A 21,867-nucleotide genomic window follows, 5' to 3' on the forward strand; every position below is an offset into this window, starting at 1 on the left:
GAACGATGCATTCGTGTGGTGACAGAAGCTGTAACTCAAGTCTGTGGACAGGACAGGCGCGATGGTTTCATCCGGGCACGTCTTCTGAATCGGCTCCTGATGCCGAAGTTTGAAACTAAGAAAGACTTTCGCCCCTGTTAATCATTAATTAATTAATGAATAACTAACTAACTGCTTTTTAACTTACTCTTACAAACAATACATGAATGTTGCTAACAGAACTTCAGTGCAGGAATTGGGTTTAATGGAATAATAGCATTTATTGGTAAAGCAAAAAAGGATGTTACTTCAGTGCGCATGCGCAACCTGAAAATATCAACCGATCAAGGAAATATTTTACACCCGTTGTCAACTTTTTGGACCCAGGCGTTTTGCTTGGTGGCAAAAAAAGAAAATAAATTAAAATATCCTATTTTTTCAAATTTCCCTCATTTTCGCCAAACTTCAGTGCGCATGCGCAACCTGAAGATAACCGATCAAGGAAATATTTTACACCCGTTGTCAACAGGCCACTACGCAACTTTTTGGACCCCAGGCGTTCTGCTTGGTGAAAAAAAGTTTTTTTCGCTCCACCCTACTGTCTACTCTTGTAACAAGATCTGACCAATATACTAAAATGGTGTGCTAGCAATAGACTTGAAGTATATTAATAAATGTAAAACGACGACATACAGTAGACGTAAAAAAACGTATGACTTCATTTACTCGATCAATAGAATAAGTTTAGGAGAATTAGATACAATTAAAGATCTTGGTGTGATATTTGACAAAAAATTAACATTTTTGCAACATATGGCAACTATAACCAAGGATACATATAGAAACAAGCCTTACCGGAGCAACCAAAGAATTTATGAATGGTAACACTTTGAAAGCGCTTTACTTTTCTTACGTAAGATTCAAACTTGAATATGTCTCACTTATTTGGAACACCTCTGTGAAAACACATCGTCAACAAATGAAGCAGATACAAAGCAAATTATTATGTTTTGTAACATACAAAAGGACCGTATTTCACCCCCAAATATGAACGGTATGATAATTTACTTGGGACTTTACACTTCAGACACCTGAACAAAGATGAACGTTGAACGACCTCCTTTTCCTACACAGGCTTTTGCACAATAAAATAGACTATACAGACATAATTGCAAAGATAATGGTCCAGATTCCATCCCTCAAAACAAGCAAGGGAATAGTGGATAAGATAAGATAAGAATGAGGGGAATCAAGAGGTAACCCACACCCACCAACTAGAGAAGAAGTACAGAACTGCATAGATAAACTCAAGAATAGAGAAGACGAAGTAGTGGGAGAACTACTCAAATACAGGGGCACACCATAATCAACGCGATCCACAGATTGATAGTAAAAATATGGCAAGATGAAAGAATGTTTGGAAATTGGACAACCGGAATTATTTGCCCAATTTTTAAGAAAGGAGTTAAAACAGCATGTAAAAATTACACAGGAATAACACTGCTAAACACAGCATACAAAATACTGGACTGGAATAATACACAAAAGAATGAAGGTACACAAGAGAAAATAGCGGGAGAATACCAATGTGGGTTCCGTCCAAATAGGAGTACTACAAACCAAATTTTTGTGATGACACAGATGATAGAAAAATACATAGAGCATGACACAGATCTGTACATGTTGTTTGTGGATTACAAACAAGCATTCGACAACTTAGACAGAAAAATGCTACTCACAGCCATGACCAGAATGGGAATACCAAAGAAATTAATCATATTGATAGAAATGACTATGAGAAACTCACAAGCGCAAGGTAGAATCAATACCGGGGTTAAGCAAGGAGACGGACTTTCAACGACCTTATTTATATTAGCATTACACTACGCAGTAGCCAAAATACATCAACGGGGCACAATATTTACAAAATTTAATCATATATGTGCATCATATCTACAGATATATGACGGTAGTAATAGTTGCAAAATCAGAACGGAGACTGACAGAGCTGGAAAAAGAAACAAAAAATGGGACTAATAGTAAACCAAAATAATATCAAATTTATGATATTGCCGGCATCTGAAACAAGATGAAAAATACGTAATTTGAAAATAGAACATAAGGAATCTGAGAAGTAGATAAATTCAGATCTTTAACGAACTATTATTGGAAAGGAAAGTTCTATTGTGCTGCCAAAAATTACTTGATCCGTGGAAAAAATGCGAACTAAAGCTCACACCTTAGACACACCAACGCGTTGAGCCAAAAAGGGTTCAGCTGTTGCTAAGCGAGAGAGCCTTGCAGCCATCTACGTTACTGCCAGATTTAACGAAAATACTTTTTATTTATTTATTTATTTATTTTATTTTATTTTATTTATTTATTTATTTATTTATTTATTGTAAAAGAGTCAGTTTTACTCAACTGCAATAAGGATGATTGGGAAGAAGAAACCTGTTTTACGCAGTGAGAGGGGAAAAATAGTAAGTCATGTGATCAAATTTTGTGAAGAGGAGAGACGATTCGGCCATTGGATGTTTCCTATATATATATATATATATAAATTAAATTAAATTTAAAAAAACGGAGAGAGCAGTTGCTGCTATTGGAAAATCTCTGACAACCATCAAGAGGATAAAGAAAGAATCTCGTGATGCAGAAATAAATAAAAGTGAATTGTCCACTGCCGGTAAAACAACGCGAGGAAGGCCACAGAAAACTACTCTCGATGATATGGACAAGTGTAGTTTATGACCATTAATTCACAAGTTTTACACTGTAAGAAGGGTGTTTCCTACAGTAATAAAATTACTTGCTACACTGAAACGTGAAAATAAATTTAAAGAAGAGTGCGAAACGGTTTCATGACAGAGTTTTGATTTGTGAAATGCAAAAACTGCAAACAGGTTTTAATCGAAATGAATGATATTCGAGCAAAAAGGGCGCAATATCTCGGAAAAATTAGAGCATACAAGAAACCGAACATACCAATACTTTATTTAGATTAAACTTTTGTTTATCAAAATTGTGCAGTAACCAAATATTTGCAAGAAGAGGGGGTTGATGGTATGTTCACCTATGAAAGTGTTGGTCAAAGGTGGATAACTGTGCACGCAGGAGGTGACACAGGCTTTGTTTAAGGAGCGTTTCTAATATTTAAAGCTAAAAACAAAGGTGGCGTTTATCACAATGAGATGAACGAAGAGAATTTTCTTGAGTGGTTAAGGGAACAATTCATACCAGGATCCCTCCTCCTTCCTCCCACACACAGCATCGTATGCATGGACAACGTCTTGTTCCACAGCATGATTTTGAGCAAACCAGCAACAGCAACTTCTCGAAAGCACGAAATTCAAGAATGGCTGCGTGCTAATAATGTGCCATTCGATAATGAATTAACGAAAAGTGAGTAGTTGTGTTTGGTGAAAAACTATTCAGGGCCAGAATACGTTGTGGACAATATTTAGAAAGAACATGGACATGAGGTCCTGAGGCTTCCGCTATACCATTGTGATTTATCAGCCATTGAATTCATTTGAGGGACGATAAAGAAAAGAACTGCCGAACGGAACTCGGAGAAGTCAGCTGAGAAAATAAAGGGCATAACTCGGAATACAGTTTCATCTATTACAGAAGAAGAGTGGAAAAATTCTTGTAAACATGTAGAAAAGAATTAACTGGAATATTGGGGAAGAGATGGTCTCATGGAGTAGGAAGTTGAAAGGCTAGTTATCGAAGAGACTGAGAGTGACGATAGTTTGTCTTCTTCAGAAAGAGATATAACAGACAGTGAAGAAGGCATAAGTGGCGTTATCCCTTTCCCACCGTCACCAAGTCATTACCCTAATATTGGCCGTATTACTAATCAGTAATTCTGTTTATATTTTTTGTTTTGTAAATAGTATGTATATATGTAAATAAAATCCACGGGAGAAAGTACGGGTAGCGACCTCCATGTGGTGTTTCCTGGATAATGTTAAGAGCTACATTTCAAAACCATTCTATGTAGATTTGTAGAGTAGTAATCATTGTTCCTTTATACGCACTAGAAAACTCAATTTGTAAGCTTAAAAACACATACTAAGAAATTATAGTACAGTATTCGCATGATCTGTACTTACCGCAAGATTTATGTTCCGAAGTGCGGCAACATTGCTCTACGGATGACAAAAGGGAGTGGAATTCCTTCAGCCGATAGCAGCGCTTGGAACGGAAGACTAGGTGTCAAGTCAACGTGGTATATCTATAATTTAACCTCCCACTATTATCTTTTAGGCTAAAGGAGACGGATGATTATTGAAAGTGAATAATTATGAAATTGATTGAATGGGAATGTGGGTGAAGACAGCAGAACCCGAGAAAACCTGCGGGCACGATGTGTGGCGATGGCACCGCAAACACAGGATACGCCACTGGAATTTTTGGTCAGACTCTGTATGTTGCCAATTGTGTATTTGACCAAAATAAGTTTCATTCTGTTTGCCCTATTTGCTATTATTACTGCTTTAAAATAATATTATTGTTGTTGCATTTTATTATTACTATTATCAGCATTAAACTGGGATTGTTAATTTAATTGGTTAAAGTTGAATTATTATATACTCTTTGGATTAAAGCTGAATAATAAATTATATACTCTTTGGATTTACCAAAGTGCTTTGTTTTAATACATAAATTGATCATTTCCTGAATTTTAGAATAGTTTTGCTTGAATTATATTTTGTTAGAAAATTGGTAAATGAAAATGCACCTTGACGCATCTTTCCAACAAGCGCCCTGTAATACCGTATATTCAACTTCGGATTATTTTTCATTACTTTATTTATTGTTGTTAATGGTAACCGACAGTTTTGAGTAACTGTTACAAGGGGTGCTACAGACGTTATCCGTCACATACTTGTGTGGCCGGAGATCGAACCAGCAATCCTTCGCAGCAGAGGTGAGCGATCTACCACTGAGCCACCGTGCTCTGCACGAACTAACAGAGCACGTGTGACTTTTATGATGAACATTTTCAAACCATAATGAGGTGCAAACACAACTTCAGTTAACAAATATAAGTAAATTATTCGAAAGAAAATTCTAGGTTATACTAAGTTAGATATAACTCATGCACAAAGAATTTCCTTGTTGAAAACTATAAATGGGAAGTACGAGAAACCTAAATTTCTAAAGTGCGTAAAAATTCGTCAAGTCTACATGGCCTTCTAGGACTTTGTAAGCTGAATTCGTTTTTTCAAATCGTCCCACGATCAACGCTTAAAACTGCAAAGTGTAAGTAGAATAATGAGTATTCCTATTTGTAAAGTATGCGTAGAAAAAATTAAATGAAATCTTTGAGTTTTACGTTCCACGGATATGCCGGTTAGGCTAAAGGAGATGGTGATGATGAGAAATGAATGAAATGGTGGAATGAAGAAAGTGGGAGGAAACGGGAAAACCCCGAGAAAACCCACGCACACGGCGTTTGTCCACCTCAAAGTTCACTTGGCGTGAGCGGGAATCCAATCAGGAATCCCACGTACCAGAGGTGAACGCTCTACCACTAAGCTACCGCGACCCCAAAAGTATGCGTAGAATAACGAGTATTCCTACCTTCATTATTATTTTTACAAAGCGCGTTAACTTCATTATTTTGCACATTAATGATCTAAAATCTAATTGTACTGGTTAGATATTACCATGAAGCACTCCGCAAAAGCACTGAAAAATTTTCTCATGCGATAATTTGATACACAGATCAAAGAAAACAAGACCTCTGGTCACCCGCTCAAAAATACGCTTTTTAAATTAATTGTTAAAGAGGCATGTAGCTTATGCGTGTTGCTCCATGTGTTTAGAAAGGTGTGCTTTCTGTCGAAAGGCTTTGGAACATTCTGTGCACCGAAAAGGTCGTTCACCGGTATGCGTTTGGAAATGTTTAGCGAGCTGCCCCCGTTGGGCAAATCTCTTCCCACATTCTGAACATTCATAGGGTCTCTCGCCTGTGTGGGTATGCATATGATTGGTCAGATGAACGGACTGACGGAATTTCTTTTCACAGACGGGACACTGAAACGGCCTCTCATCACTGTGGATTTTTAAATGTGGGATTAAATACTTTCGATGGGTGAAGAACTTCTTACACAGGGGACAAACAATCGCCTGTCCGCCTGCATGAATACGGAAATGCTTCTCATATTTCTCTCTCTCTGTGAACGATTTCTCACATTTGGAACACGTATACAAGTCATGATCTGCATGAATTTTTGAGTGAATTTGAAGACTGTATCTCTGAGAAAATGCTCGTTTACATATTGGACACACGTAGGAGATCTCTCTAGCATGACTTCTGAGGTGAGTGCCAAGTGCAGATTTCTTCGAGAACTTTCTTCTACACTTATTACAGCCAAATGATCTTTTTCCACTAATGATTGACGAGAATTTCCTTTCTTCTCTGAAAGAAAGAAAAGAAACATTACTTATGCTTTAAAAGAAAGTAATAATAATTAAAATGTGGTAGCATGCTCTACAATATGTACCTTGGCCATTACAATACCTTGGAGGCAACTTGCTGACCTATAACTTGAAATAGAAACATACTTCCATTCCTCAGACAGATGAACAACTATTCATACCACATGTACTGCATGACCAATACTTGTGCTTGGACAACTTAATGTGTATATTAAAGTATATCAGCATTTCCCAATCTTTCTAATGTCGCGGACCCATTGTAGTAACTGTTAATTCTCCGCCATTCCCATTGAAATTAAAAATGATTTTTCTAAAAATATTTTATATATATCATAAAAATGAAATAATAAACTATATTTTTACATCACTAAACGTGTCGTAATTGAAATATGATCATTCGCTTGCTTCTGTTGACACCATTAAGAAGTTTACGAACCCACTAACATGATACCATGTGGTATCCCAATGAATCGTGGACAATATGAACCACTATACGTCGATTCACATTCCTCTTTCGTTGGCGTAATGTTGCCTGGTGTCAGCGAGGAAATAGGTCGGCCCGATAACTCATTGTCCTGGATATTTTCTCGTCCATTTTCAAACTCTCTGCACATCCAGTTCACACGTCGCACTGTTCAACATTTGTCCTCACAAACCGGCTCCATTTGACTGTGGATATCTGTAGCTGTGTGTCCTTTGCACCATAGAAAACAATACTTCGCTGCTGATATAGAGTGGACGTCCTGAGCACGTGAACTAATGTTATACGTATTTTACATTAATGAAGACAGTTATAGTCTTTTATTTTTCTAAAATACACATTTTACGAATTTATCTCTGAACAGCCATAGCCGAAATGTTTCTCTTACCTTATTAATTTTAGACGTTGCACACTCAAATCTCTCCAAAAACTGCCTTAGAAACTGAGATAGTTTAATTCAATAAAATGTTTGTGTATTTTACAACAACATTTTTGCCAATTTGGTGATTCTGTTACACATCTGATCACTTTTATTAAACTGGAAAATTTAGAGTACCAACTACGCGTATATATTCTAATGAACATGGAAAAACAAATGGGGCTAAATAAGTTTTTAGATTTAATCTCGTGCGCATTAAATCGGTATTCTTTCGGTTTCGATTCTCTGTGGACATAGTTGATATTAACGGTTTGCTTGGTCCCGAACCCAATAAAACGAGCCAGCAGGTTGTACAAACAACGAAAATATGAAAATCTGACATATAAAAATTATGCAGACTGGAGTACTATTCTGGCTACTCTGGCACATTTCAGGTTTTCACACTATACCCAGTTTCCTATATAATAACTTGATACTTCCCAATGGCACCTGAGTGACTGAAATGCCATACAAATATTTGTTATTTCTAGAAAGTTTAGAAAACAATGTTGGTATTCACTCCCTCCCTGATACAGCGCGTTCCTCCCATGAAAGTTAGCAACACTGTGTGGGCTGTCTTATAGTTACCATAACTCTTAACCCTAGTTTACTACCGTGTTTTCTTACGTCACTATTACTACCGATATGCAACTTTTACGCGCACGAAACGCTAGCATTATATAATCTTACCTTTGCCGTCACAAGGCCAACTAACCAATGGAAGGATTGGTGACGGCGGAAGCGACGCGGTTGTGGGAAGAGGACGAACAGAAATATGACTGCAAATAGATTTTACGCACGGTAGTAATTTAGCGTTAAGACTTAAAAAAAAAAATGCTTCCGTTTAGCAAAGAAAAATATTGGATGAAACTACTCATATTCAACAGAATTTCAACTATATCATTGTAAAAAATGTAAATAAATAAATAAATAAATAAATAAATAAATAAACAAGACAAGTAAGTATCTTTCACAGTGTGAAGCTAAGCGAATGCGAATTCAATACTTAAAACTTGAAGTAATGCATCTATAAATAATGGTTTCAATAGAGTAATAAGATCAAATAGAACCTGTTCCTTGGACGCCATACCAAAACACTATTACTTGCTATCCCTTATTGTTTTTCTTCTATGTCAGAAAAAGGTTGAAACCGAAATCGTTTAGTTCAACTTCTGGTTTGAATAGAGGACTAAGAAAGAAGACAGAACTTACGTCATGTTTACCATAAAGTTCATATTTACCGTATTTGCAGAAATCAGTATTAAAAACGGAAAAATTAGTAACTATGAACCATTTCCGGTTTCGGAAGAGGGTTGTAGATAGTCATGATAGTTACGATCGTTGTCTTGAGACACTAAATCGTTTAAAAAAAGTTTCTCGTTGTTACTTTTTTTCTTTCTTTTGGCGGTAAACATTGAAACCGATATGGCTAATTTTAACCACTTCCTGTTTGAATAGAGCTTCAACGGATGAAATGAAATGTATTCTTGGGACACTGAATCCATTGCAAAAAGCCATTTCTTGATATATTTTACCTATTTGCTCTACGAAAATCAGTATTAGAACCGGAAGTAACAGTGAACTTGAATCACTTCCGGTTTTGGTGGAGTGTTGTGGATACTAGTGATATTTTGTCTTGAGAAGCTAAATCGTTTGCAAAAGCCGCTTCTTGCTACCTGTTACGGTTTTTGTTCTATGACGATAAACGTTGCAACCGAAAATGGCTAATTTCAACCACTTCCGGTTTGAATAAATGGTTAATGAAGCAGATGGAATCTATTCTTGGAACGCTGAATCGATTGTAAAAAATTACATCTCGACAGCATTTACAGTTTTTGCTCTTCGAAAATCACTATTGAAACAGAAAATTTGAACCACTTCTAATTCGGGTTTTGGTACTGTTGTGGATGGTCACGCTTTGTTGTTTTAAGACGCTGAACCGTTTTCGAGAAACCGCTTCTCGCTCTCTGTTACCACTTTCGTTCTGCGGCGATAAACATCGAAATCGGTATTGGAACTGGAAGTTATAGTAAATTTGAACCAGTTTCGGTTTTGGTAGAGTGTTGTGGGTAGTCATGATATGTTGTCTTAAAATACTGATTTGTTTACAGAAGAACGCTTCTCGCTATATATATTACCGTTTTCGTTTTAGACCATACACACTGAAACTGAAAATTACTGATTTGAATACAGTTAACAGAGGAGACCAAACCTACCCTTGGGACGCTAAATCGATTACAAGAAACCGCATCTCAATATCTCTTACCATTTTTGCTCTAATAAATGTTGACAGAAAAACGGACGAACAGACAACAAAGTCGTTAAGACTTCCGACACTTATGCACAGCATAGTTTGGAAATCTAACAGAAAGACTTCAAAGGGTAGAAAGTTATACGTCTTTATTTGCTGGCAACTGCCAATATCGATATGGAACTTTTGGACGAAATGGAAATTATTTTTACAGTAAAGTACCGAAAACTCGGCCTAATGTGAACCGAAGGGTGGTCGAGTTCGTGAAAATGCCGGGTTAACGGGAGTGGGGTTAAAAAAGAATAAGAGTGTTTCCTCAGAAAATACAGTACTGTACTTGTATGTATTGGTTGCTTGGGAATACAGCAGAGAATAAACTGCCGTAATACCCTTAAGAAATCGACTAACCCTGACAAAGGTTACAGATAAAATGAACGGCTGAGCGCGCGCAAGCGCCACGCACGTGGTGGAGGAATGGAAATGTGAAGCGAGAAAAAGGAATGCGGGAAGAGGAGACACATGCAAGCGGACAACGACCCTGAATGGGTGTGCGCGCGAGAGTTTTTCGCCCTGCTAGGGTGTGGCCGAGTTATCCGAACTGCCGGGTTATGGAGTACCAAATTTTAGGGACTAGATTTATTATTTTTGCTAGGTCTTTCATAAGCATTCATTCTCATCCTATTTGTGAGCAAACTGAAGTTTCTTGCAGCCATGTTTTCCTCGGAACTTATATATATATTAGATTTAAATAGATATATAACACGATAGAGAAACAGGATCGGGTGTTTAAGATAAAATGCCTAGTGCTTATAAATCAAAAACAGAATGGAACGATGGAACAACAAATGATATAGGAAAATGTCAAAGGGCACATCGACTGAAGAGCTCTATAGCCTCCCAGGGTCCTATATAAATGGAGCCCGACACGAAAAACTTTTTCCATAAAAGTTGTTTGTTTTTTATGATTATTTGTTAATGATGTATTAAATTACTTCCCTCACCATTTATAACTTTCGGGTGGGCTATGATAGAGGTCCTGTAGGGCAAACAGAATATTCCATTCGATGCTCCATCGAATATTTTTCTATTTCAACTTTTGTTTCATCCTTTTATCTCCAATAGTTTGTGACTTAAAAAGGAACGTTTTATCTGACTGTGCAAAAACTCAAAATATACGGTGGCTATTTCGTAAACGGTATTCCATAGGAAAAGCTTTTTCCAACAAAAGTTATTTGTTCTCCGTGATCTCAATGACATAAAATATTATATAGTTTAAAGTTTTCGGGTAACCCTGTGGAGCAAGCAGAGGGCTCCACTCAATGCGCCCTATAACATTTTCATATCTCACGTTTCGTTTCATCCTCCTATCTCCAACTGTTTCTGTAGAACTCGACGTCTTATCTGGAACATCCGGTGTATATATAAATAGTAATTATAATGTAATGAACTGAAAAGTATTCTATGAATACGATAGAATGTTAAGGGTTTACAATAAATACACAAAAACATTATATAAAGCTACTGTTAAAAGAAAAAAGGCTAAATGAAGATACGATTCTGCTTACCCTGGTGAAACACTTGGTAAAGAAAATGAGTTATTGATCTGCGAGTCACAATGACTCTTAGGCGAACTCGGCATGTCCTCTTTAATACACGCATCACTGCTGACACTCTTTTCTGCCACCTCTTCATGCGACTGCCCTGTGTCACTTGGTACAAAGGGTTCCACTGTAGAAATATTGTGTTCGCTATCTTCAGTTTCCAGCTTCACCTCCGGTATAAATATATTAGGATCCTCTTGATCATCATGAATAGAAGGATGTGATGAGTGATCGTCATTATCAAGTTTGGATGCTTCCTCCACCACAGCATCAGGACAACCTAGATTTACTTGAGATTCAGCATGTTGTTGCGGTAATTGCTGGGTATCTTCAGCAGATGGTTTCTCGTCGGGTGCTGCTGATGAAGTCTTCTCACTTTCAATTTTATCAGAACTTGTTACCTCACAAGCTACTTCTGAAACAGGAACAGGAACATCTTGTAAAGGAAGACAATAATCAACATCAAATGTGTCGGTGCTCGCATCAGCGGTCTGTTTCTTCGTCTTTACTCGCTGAAATGGCAATGAACCTTCTCCATACTGAAATAAACAAATAATACATTATAACATATATATTTTACACAGAATTTCTTGCAATAAGACATATACATTTATCTCATACTCCGAATATATAATGAGTGAATATAAATGCTACCTGATTTGATCCTTTTTTTTTTCTTTATATTTTCTTCCCTCGATACCTGAACGCTTTGATGTGTGCTTTTCTAGATAACCCAATAAGTCTGATATATCAAAATAATTATAGTGAATAACACTGATATAAAACACTAAAATGTACATCATGAGACATCAACTTATAACATCAAGAGATTATCGTGAAAATGTAAAAATGCTTACACGCTAGAAAACGTCAAACCTGTCAACCTTTTCAGAGAGTGAATTTACTGACTTTCTGATGTTCACAAATTTTAGTTATCTTACCCAAGTTTTTATTAGTTTCTAATCTCCAATTACTTTTATTACGTAATTAAGACGAAAGATGAAACAAGATTAAATTATACGCTAATCGTTATTTTTTCTGATAGCATTAACAAAAATCGTATCAATATATAATAAAGAAGTATTTTTGAAACTTCCTCACCATTACCTTTAAAAGTAGATTAGTAGTAGAAGATCTGCGCCTATTAAGGCAGATCATTTTACTTTTTAACTCTTACATTGAATAAAAGCTTTCCAATGATGTGAAACGTAATTATGCCAATAAGAAACATGAAAATACTTAAAAACAAGGTTAAAACAAAGTAGGTTTTGTATTGGCAAACACTCATTTTGAAACTGAGAAATAAAACAAGTAATATTCCTAAGGAAGTATAAACAAACCTTTAGTCTTTGAATTGTTGTGGGGGTGGTCAGGACCCACATAAAAAGAAAAATAAAAAAAGAGGAAAAAAAAGGGGAGAATTCTAACATTTTACCGCATTTCTTAAATCATAATAGGATCTGACATTTCCATTGACCAGAGAGGGGGAAAATACAAAGTTTGTACAGACTTTGCCAAGCGTACGTATAATTTCGAAATTGTGGTGTTGTGGATTTTTTAGGTGACAAATTGAACAAGAATTTTTCCGTGATATTTTCAGCTAATATTATACACTTCTTATATCAAATAGTCAGCGCTCAGGATGCAGACGAGAACTTAGATCAGAAGTCAAAATCTTGGAACTTTCATGGTTACGCCGCTATACTCTCACTCAAGGGTACATACTTTCCACTTGAGAAAAAGGAAAACGCACACGTAAACAAAGATTTATTTTAATTTTAAAATATCTAAAAGTGCATTTTCTGGAGAGTAAATTTTCAAAATTTTCCGAGAAAAGACTCCCGCTAAGCCTAAGTAATATTCCACACCCATATCTGAACTGTCAGTGAACTGTGAGAGCACCATATTGATTCTCAAAACCCGAAACCCTTGCTAACTGTTCCGTTGGTGCTTTTGTCTGAAAGCGATGTGCATGTTGATTTACAGCAAAAATGGCAAGAAAATATCTGTCCAAACGATGCCATACGCCTGAATTTGAAAGAGGAATTTAGCAAAAGTGACAGTGATCTTTATGATGTAAAGATATTACATATGTTTCAAATGGCTTAGTCAATTTTTGCATATTGTACAACAAAACTACCAGAAACACCTTTTGAATTCATGAAAAATACTTCTGAGCCATGGTTGTATACAAAGAAAGGATTCAAGCAGGAAACTTTCAAGATCTGCAATTACTGGGCTGACTCCAATAAAACACTTTTTACACAAAAGTCAGCCACACAAGTCGCATTTTGTAAGGAACCCTGCTTCTCTCTCTCTTTTTTTTAATTCAAGAAAAGACCTTACATCATAAATTGACACATTATAGCAGAGTGAAGTTGCTGCAAATGTAATCCAATGTTAAAGAAAAAGATATTACAAATAAATACAATAAGTAAAATATAATGCACGTGCTTATTTTATGTGTATTACATATCTCATCAACGTTTTATCTTTTGTAAATTTTATGCAATACATAGCACATTTCAAAATATTGCCCTATTCTTGGAATGTAAATTTTCTACACCAAAATAAAGAGGAAACATCAAACTTTCCAGTGATGTATGATACATAATGTTTGTATTTCTAGGTTTCAAGGTTTATATATATAGTAAAAGGTCAGCATTCTTAGGAAGGCCTGTGTCTCAGAGCCTAACACTCAAGCTATTAAGACGGCAAAATAATGGAGCATTATAAACAGCTTGATATGTTTGTTACCATCAATATTGGGATAAGTTCAGTACAATTAGAATATTTGGGTAACAAAAGCCTGTGGACTTCATAATTAACAGAGCCTAGTTTGCGGACAAAGATAAGTTTTAAAAAATACAAAAATTATCTGGAGATTTTTCTTTTACGGGAATAACAATATTATTATGACAAATTTTGTTCAAACCGCATGATACAAACATACAAAAATTTCCTATGTGGAAGCTACTTGATATTCAGTCTATGATTTGTAGTTCACTAATGCGAATGATGCAGAAGAAACAAAAATTTTAATTTTTCTGATTGATATTTGTCAATTTTCAGCACTAAAGTTACACAAGAGATGATCTATAAAACCTTTTGTGAGTACCAAACCAATCTCAGATTTATATCTGAGGCACATATCTCCACCGGGTTCAAATCCATTGACTACACTGACACAAAGCAAGCGGCTAACAAAGCCACTTAGTCACGAATGGGCTCGGATATGAATTTCAGCACTTTCGTTTGATTTGATTTTGAGTTTAGCGTCCCGTTCAGCAGCGAGTCTATGAGACGTGAACGTACAGCTTAACGTGAGATCCGAACTACATGAGCTCCCGACTGGAATTGAATCCGGGCCTCCCACACTAAAAGCACTTTCGTTTGTGACATTCATAAAAGCAGGACGAGCTCAAGGTATTTTGACACTAGGCGAGAAATATTTCGGCATCCCCACATTTGGTGATATTATGCTTTTTGATTAGGTAAAGGGTTTTTACATAAGCAAAAAATACCCTCCACTACTCCTTTGACCTCAACGTAAGTTAATGTAATTTCTATTTCGATCAAGTTTCGCGCTGAAGTTTATTACCATATATATGATAGCTTGCTTTAATACTTTTACATGGTTTGTCATAATTGTTTATCTATTAATGTTAGAAACTCCGCAAAGCAAAATGATAAGTACAACAAATCACCCTCTGTCCCTAACCTTTCTGCCCTAGGGGACTCCCTACTTTGCCTATATGATCGAGCTGGCTTTCCATAAAAAAAACTACTTTGTAGATCCCAACGCAGGATCGCAAGTCATCTACTGGGGAAGTGGAGTTCCCTCATGGCTATATGGTAGGCTATTTGCTCTCGGCGCCGGAGACTCATGGGAGTTCATTTGGTTCAGATCCCATTTTAAGCTGTAGGTCCATGTTTCATAAGCCTCGGTGCTGAGAGTGACTCGGATCTCCAACTCAAACCACCACCAACGTCTCACGAGCTGTCTTCACTACGGAACATTGGTTGTAAAAGTTTCGACACTACTGTAATTAATAAGGCGACTTCCGATGTTGTTGGTCTGACTTCTTTTGTAATTTCAGATGCAGCATGGAATTCTCAAATCTTCAATACTTATACTAATAATTCGAGACCGGATTTTAAGGTGCAAAAATGTGGTAAGAAAAAGGGAATAAAAGGTGCTGAAAAATCATTCAAAAAGGTGCTAATAGGATATCTTTATTAATTGATATAGTATACAGTTATGTGAACTTTCTTTATTCATTATACCAGCAAATGTTGTTAAAAACTTGACTTTAAACATTTGGTATAAATTGCAAAATTGTTTTATTTAATCTTAAACTTGTACAACATTCAACATTCTTGTAGTTCAGACCAACTTTTTTTTTTTTTTTTTTTTTTTTTTTTTTTTTTTTTTTTTTTTTTTTAAACATTAATTTAGCAATATTGTGGCTTGAGAAACCGTTAGATACTACTGGGTTTTCAGAAACTGGATAGGAGTACTTGAATATGAACAACATTTCTATGTTTTCGAATATTAGTTTCTGTCGCTTGGACTCAGGAGATCCTTGTATGTGGAGAACCTTCGTTCGAAATCAACGCAAACCAGTGGTGCATATCTTGTAAGCACAAGGGCGAGAAGTTCAGTTGACGTTGCAAAGGTTTCTATGTCCGGATTGTTTTCGCAAATTCAGTTCAAATTTGTCCCTAGCAAATCCGTCAAGATTGCGTCTAAATTTATGGAATATTATGTGTAAACCAGATTGAAAATGAAACATATTGTTCTGTCCTAATTAAAAAAAAAAAAGCGATAATAAAGGAGCTGAAGGCTAAAACAAGTAAATAAGGGGGAATTTTATTAATTTAGCAAAAAAGGTACAACATTCGCGTAAAAGGTGCAACAAAGTGTGTTCATTTTAGTTTGCTTTATGCCCGAAAATACATATTTTGAACTTTGGTTGTTTAACAATTGCATTTTAGGAAAGCTGCTCCACCTTAAAATCCGCTCTCTACTAATAATATAATAAAAATACCATGGATAGATGGATGGTCCAGCATAACTCTGGAACACCTGAAGCAATTTCAACAACCTTGGTACACTTATGACTTACAATATATATATATATATACTTGGGGGCAGGATACCCTAGCATCCCTAGGAGTTTATAGAGTAGGAGTTACTTGTAAAAGTAATTGAAAACGATCGATATTAGTGTCGAATCGATGGCTTTCGGGATCGCTGGAATGAACAGTGACGATCCTATGCTGTGTAAAATACCGCTATCACATATGAGAGAGGAAGTGGTGACGTAAAAATAATCAAAAACGTCCGATATTAATATCATATCCATAATTTTCGAAGTCGCTGAGAGGAATAGTAACATTTGCGATGCCCTTCCAAGTTCAAGTTCAGCCCCGTCGGCATGGAGATGAGAAGGGCTGAAAAGTAACATCCGAAATCGATTTTGTTTGCTGTTTGTGATTGCATCATGGGAAAACGATTTGCCCGTTCGAAATGAATTTTAGAACATAGTACCTACTTCAAATTGAACTCTTATCATGTCACTAGATTAAAGGGTGTATTCTAAGTGGATAAAGTATTAAAAAATTATGCCAAAATTAAATTATCATAACGATTTCATTACACTTTCACTGGAACGTATATCCTAGGGGGATGGGGAAGATCCAAATCTTTCCATAAAGCTATTCTTTGCATGAGAAGAACAGGCATTTCAGGTAACAATAATATATTTTTTTATTGCTTAAGAGTCGGCGGGAGTCAAGTGACTTTGACAAATCGAAGATATTGCAGTGCAAAGTGTTTCCTTATTTTGGCAACAGATGGGGTTGTTGCTGAAATGCCGTGAAAGCAAATGGCACCCCTCCTTTTCCTTCGTTTTCCCCTGCATGTGGTCAAAGTTGGACAGCGCAGGAGGGGGATGGTTACGGCTTTTAAATGGGACAGAAGAGTGAAATTCCTTTCTTTTGTCTAAAAGAGAAACAGAACTGAAGAAATAAATAAATAAGAGGGACCAACATGACATCAGCCCCGTGTCTAGAGAGCCACTCAAATATCTACAACGGTCATAAACATATAGAGAACTAAAACACTTGTCGCCTGTCTCTTTCTCAAAGGATTCTACCTATGGCAAATAACGCGGGAATAGTGCAGGAAGAGTCTGATATAAAATGAAGAACCATGCAAATATTTTTTTAAAAAAACGGGAGAGTCGATATTCTAATTTATTTTGGGCCTTCGTGGTTTAAAAAAAAACTTGGAATTGAAAGGCAGAAAACCCAGACAAAGATCTAAAATGTATTGGCAATGTGACTCTTTTTTAGTGGAATCCATTTCTTTATTTTCTTTTCAAAATGTGATCACCAGATTTACCCTCTGTCTCGCCTTCACATTCGAATGGTCCTGGGATCGATACCAGTAGCTGACCATCCTGAATTTTTCCTATTACAACAGGAAAGGGGCGCAATGTTACATTTAGCCTTGGGTACCGGCTTAGAAGGACAGGAGGGAGCATATGCCCTGCTTGGTATTGGTTTTTATTTGGGGAAATAGACCACTTCATTAACAATAGAATTAAAAGATGTTTCACCTTCTTCAAGAAGGTACACTCATGTCCAAAATTATTGTCGCATGTCTATAAATATGTTGTTGTAGGAATATAATTTGATAACGAATTCACCCGGTATTTCTTATAATGTTAGTATGTGTACAATCGGCAGAAACATGTATGCAAATTGCAAATTTCATGTCAAAAGAGGAGTAAATAAGAACAATAAAACGAAAATAAAACTTTCGTGTCCATTTAGCAACATTATGATTTACTCATTCTAATTTTCGTATTTATAAATATTTTCCTATGAAATTTACCACATATACATTTCCCGATTATACACATAGTATCAGTATTAAAAGTACCCAGCAAAATCAGTATTACATTATATTCTTACATGAAGACAGTTATAGATATGCGACAATCATTTTGGAGATGAGTGTACAAGGACGTAACAGGTGTTTGTTTCAAACATTGAATAAGTGTTCGTATACATTGAACTTATTTCCTGACGTCATAGAACTGTCACAGAGCGACGTAAGTCCGGCGACAATACAATATTTCATTTTTACTTTCATACTTTGCAATATATCTATTTATTTTAAAAGCAAATTTTAATATGTTTTTATTTTCAACTGTTTTATCCTAAAATAAATACTAGCCTTTAACCAGCCCTTATTTCCCTGGTTGCATATCACTTTAGGATTTGGAAAATGTGTCTAACGAATAAAAAAAATGATAAAACACCTTTTAAAGACATTCTTTTGTTAATCAATTCGCACTAAAAAGTTAAAAATAATTTTATTTATGGAAGCCTAAATAAAAAGAATGGGGCGCGTCATTTTAAGAATTTATAAAGTAACTGTATGTAAGCCTATATTAGAGCGCATCCTTTTTTTTTTTTTTTTTTTTTTTTTTTTTTAAGTCATGCATAACCAAAATTGTTTTTTACTTTTAAGTGCGACTTGATTAATGAAAGAATGTCTTTAAAATGTTTATCAGTGTGTTTTTCTATTATTATTGTTAATGTTTGCATCCTTGGCATAGGATGTTTATTTGGTAAGGTACCGTATGGTGCGTTTCTATACTACTAGGGTATATTAAAATTTAGTTTCCTATGCGATACATTAAACAACACTTTTTTTAAAAAATAAAAATTACTACCGAATATAGAGTATTTCTCCGCTAATAAGAGGGAGACAGATTGAGGATACCAAACACCCCTACCGTTGATTGAGAAATATTTCGGTGTCGACACTGATGAACAACATCTACATTTGAATTTGAATGTTTTATGGGATTTAGGCAATTGATTCAGACCGGGATACATGGGGGACAATGTTGGAAGCAAGTAGTCCAGTCCCTAGTTTGAATGCCTGGAATGAGTAAGGACTCTTCCCCCCTTGGTAAAACCTGCCGGAATTGGAAGCAATATCACACTGCTTCGAAAAGAGAGGAAGCAAACATGCATAAATAGATAGTCAGAGTCGGATTTAGGTTTAGTGGGGCCCTAAGCTGTTTAAGGTAATGGGGTCCTTTATGTGTCCAGATGAACATAGGCACCCTACATACAGAAATGAACAAACTAGAGATAATTTAGGAAGCAGACTAGCAGAAGGAGCCCCATTAATTACATGAACGTAGGCTACACAGCAGGAAGCATTGTTGCTACGTATATATACATTTTATTTTATTTTTTAATTTTCTTATATTTTAGAAATGTATATCCAGTTTTTCTTTAGATTTTTGGGCCCCAAGAGAGCAGGGCCCTAAGCTATAGCTTGTTTAGCTTATACGTAAATCCGGCACTGTAAACAGTATACACATACAGGCGCGGATCCAAGGGTGGCTATAGAGGCTATAGCCCCCCCCCCCTTGACGTTCAGGTACACACTGGATAAAATGGGCTTCAATCCTGTTTACTCTGGATAAAGTGACAAACTATGGTTTAGCTCCTCCCTTGATCATATCCTGGATCCGCCACTATATATATATATATATATATATATATAATGTTTGTGTTTAGTATGTTGTAGGATGGAAGCTGATGAAAGAGCTTTATATTACTCTTGATTTTTTGACAGGTAAACAAAGAATTTTTCGGGGATTAATCTACTCGATTATTATAATAAGATTATAATAATGTATTTTATCTTTTCTCTTGTATGTATATTCTCAGTCCTGCAGGAAGTTTTCATTTCTTTCTTGGAACAGATAAACGAAGACTTTGGTTCGGCTTCTCCTTCACAAATCTCTGTCGAAAGGTTGACTTTATCGCTACAAACACAAATTACTTCTTCTCATAGAAACCATCTACAAATACACTGTACTGCTGAAACAGAAACCATCAACTAAAGAGGTCATAAATTTTGCCATTCCTCGTGTTTGAAGTTCCCATTCTTCACAACGACTTCCTTCCTCCCGCCCCTGTTAAGAAGTTCAAAGTAGGTTTTCAAAAGGACTGGCTCCCGCTGAGAAGGAAAGTGGGATGAGGAATGACTATAGTGCCATCTAGCAGTTAGACGGCCAAGTACGTGAACACGAAAAAATCTGATTTCTGATTTCTGTAGATTCAATAATGAAGGATATAATTTCTCATCGATTGTGTAATGAATGTCTTTGGAAACCGCGAAAAAATAGAACAGTAGCGCACAAATACAAAGATAGTACTCCATTCTCAAAAAAGTCCGAAGCTTTTAGCTCTTTTCCTTACTGTAAAAAAACAGAAGACTTTTCCCTCTAATTTTGATCATTTTCTTATGGGAATTTGGATTATAATTATCTGTATTTATAAGAAGAAAATATCACGCACAGCGTTCAAATTGCACCTTTAAAATGAGATGCATCATATTGAGTGAGCTATTGAGACATTTTTGCGAAAGAACGAAATGAAACCATGATTTGCCTAAAAAATGGTTGAGATCCCATGTTAAATTGAACACCAATATTCCGGCCGCTGTGGCGCACTCCTTCTCCCTCTTAATTGGAAATTACAGACTAATAGTCCATTTACAATTCCAAATAAAGTACATAAACACAAAAACAATCATACATACAATAATATTAAATAAAAAATAAAGATTACATACAATAGGAGCAAACATATCACATGAAACACAACTAAAATTACAATAAATTATATACTTAAAAAAACAAAGCAAAAGGCATGCACATACAGTGATGAAATTTGATAAGTCGTAAACTTTCTTTGGATAGAAGGAAAATCAGGTATAAAAAAAATCAATGACATGCAAATAGTTGTTTGCATTTAACAGACATTTATATACAGTATAGGCGCATCACTAAACTTCGGATTATATTTAAGATTTTAAAGTTTCTTCTAGCCATGTTAGGAACACCAAGACTAACGGTCTCAATCAGTGGTAACTTACCAAATAAAATATTATGAAGCAGTTTAATGTCAAATAAAGTTCTTCTTTCAGATAATTTTAATAGGTCATGATGACACCTAATTTCATAATGAGTTTTTCCTGACAGAAATTTAAATTCCATTTTAGCCATGAAAGAAACAAGTTTTGTACTACTTCTATATCCCTTTGAAAATACTGGGTTCCTTTGTTCCAAGTACTGGTGCAATATTCAAGTTGACTTCTAACATTTGCATAATATAAAATTAAACAGGTTTTTAAAGAGAAGTCTCTAGAGATCCATTTTGTGATTCCCAGATTCCTTCTCGCTCTGGAAACTATATTTTCCAAATGTTTGTTGAATAACAATTTGGCATCAAAAGTAACACCCAGATCTTCTACAGAAACAAGCTTTTTAACCAAGACATTTTCGACCACGTAGTTATAATAAACAAGATTTGTTTTTAAGGTAAAAGATACCAAGCATGTTTTGTTGAAATTCAAAGATAAAGCGTTAGTCTTTGACAAATTAACAATGATATTCATATTATCTTGTAATTTAGCACAATCACTAGCATCATTTATAGAACGGTAAACTTTCAAGTCATCAGCATACATGAGAAATTAACAATTAATATTTTCTTTAAGGTCATTGACAAACAAAAGAAACAAAAGTGGACCTAAATTAGATCCCTGAGAAACACCAGAAAAAATATTATGTATATC

At 35.6% G+C, this 21,867-nt stretch overlaps 1 protein-coding gene across 1 annotated transcript in view; it reads right to left on the reverse strand.

The window, feature by feature from the left end:
- Window positions 1-2,362: 2,362 nt before the first annotated feature.
- The window catches only part of LOC145680690 (uncharacterized), a 47,489-nt gene continuing 27,984 nt past the window's right edge, over window positions 2,363-21,867 (reverse strand). The window contains exons 3-4 of the mRNA XM_081751587.1: window positions 11,151-11,725; window positions 2,363-6,415 (exon numbers count right to left, since the gene is read on the reverse strand). Of these exons, the coding sequence (XP_081607713.1) occupies window positions 5,794-6,415; window positions 11,151-11,725 (1,197 nt within the window). The 3' untranslated portion in view covers window positions 2,363-5,793. The remainder of the gene's footprint in view (window positions 6,416-11,150; window positions 11,726-21,867) is intronic.

This window comes from Thermobia domestica, chromosome 3 (assembly GCF_964235325.1).
Source record: "Thermobia domestica chromosome 3, izTheDome1.hap1.1, whole genome shotgun sequence".
NCBI lineage: Eukaryota > Metazoa > Arthropoda > Insecta > Zygentoma > Lepismatidae > Thermobia > Thermobia domestica.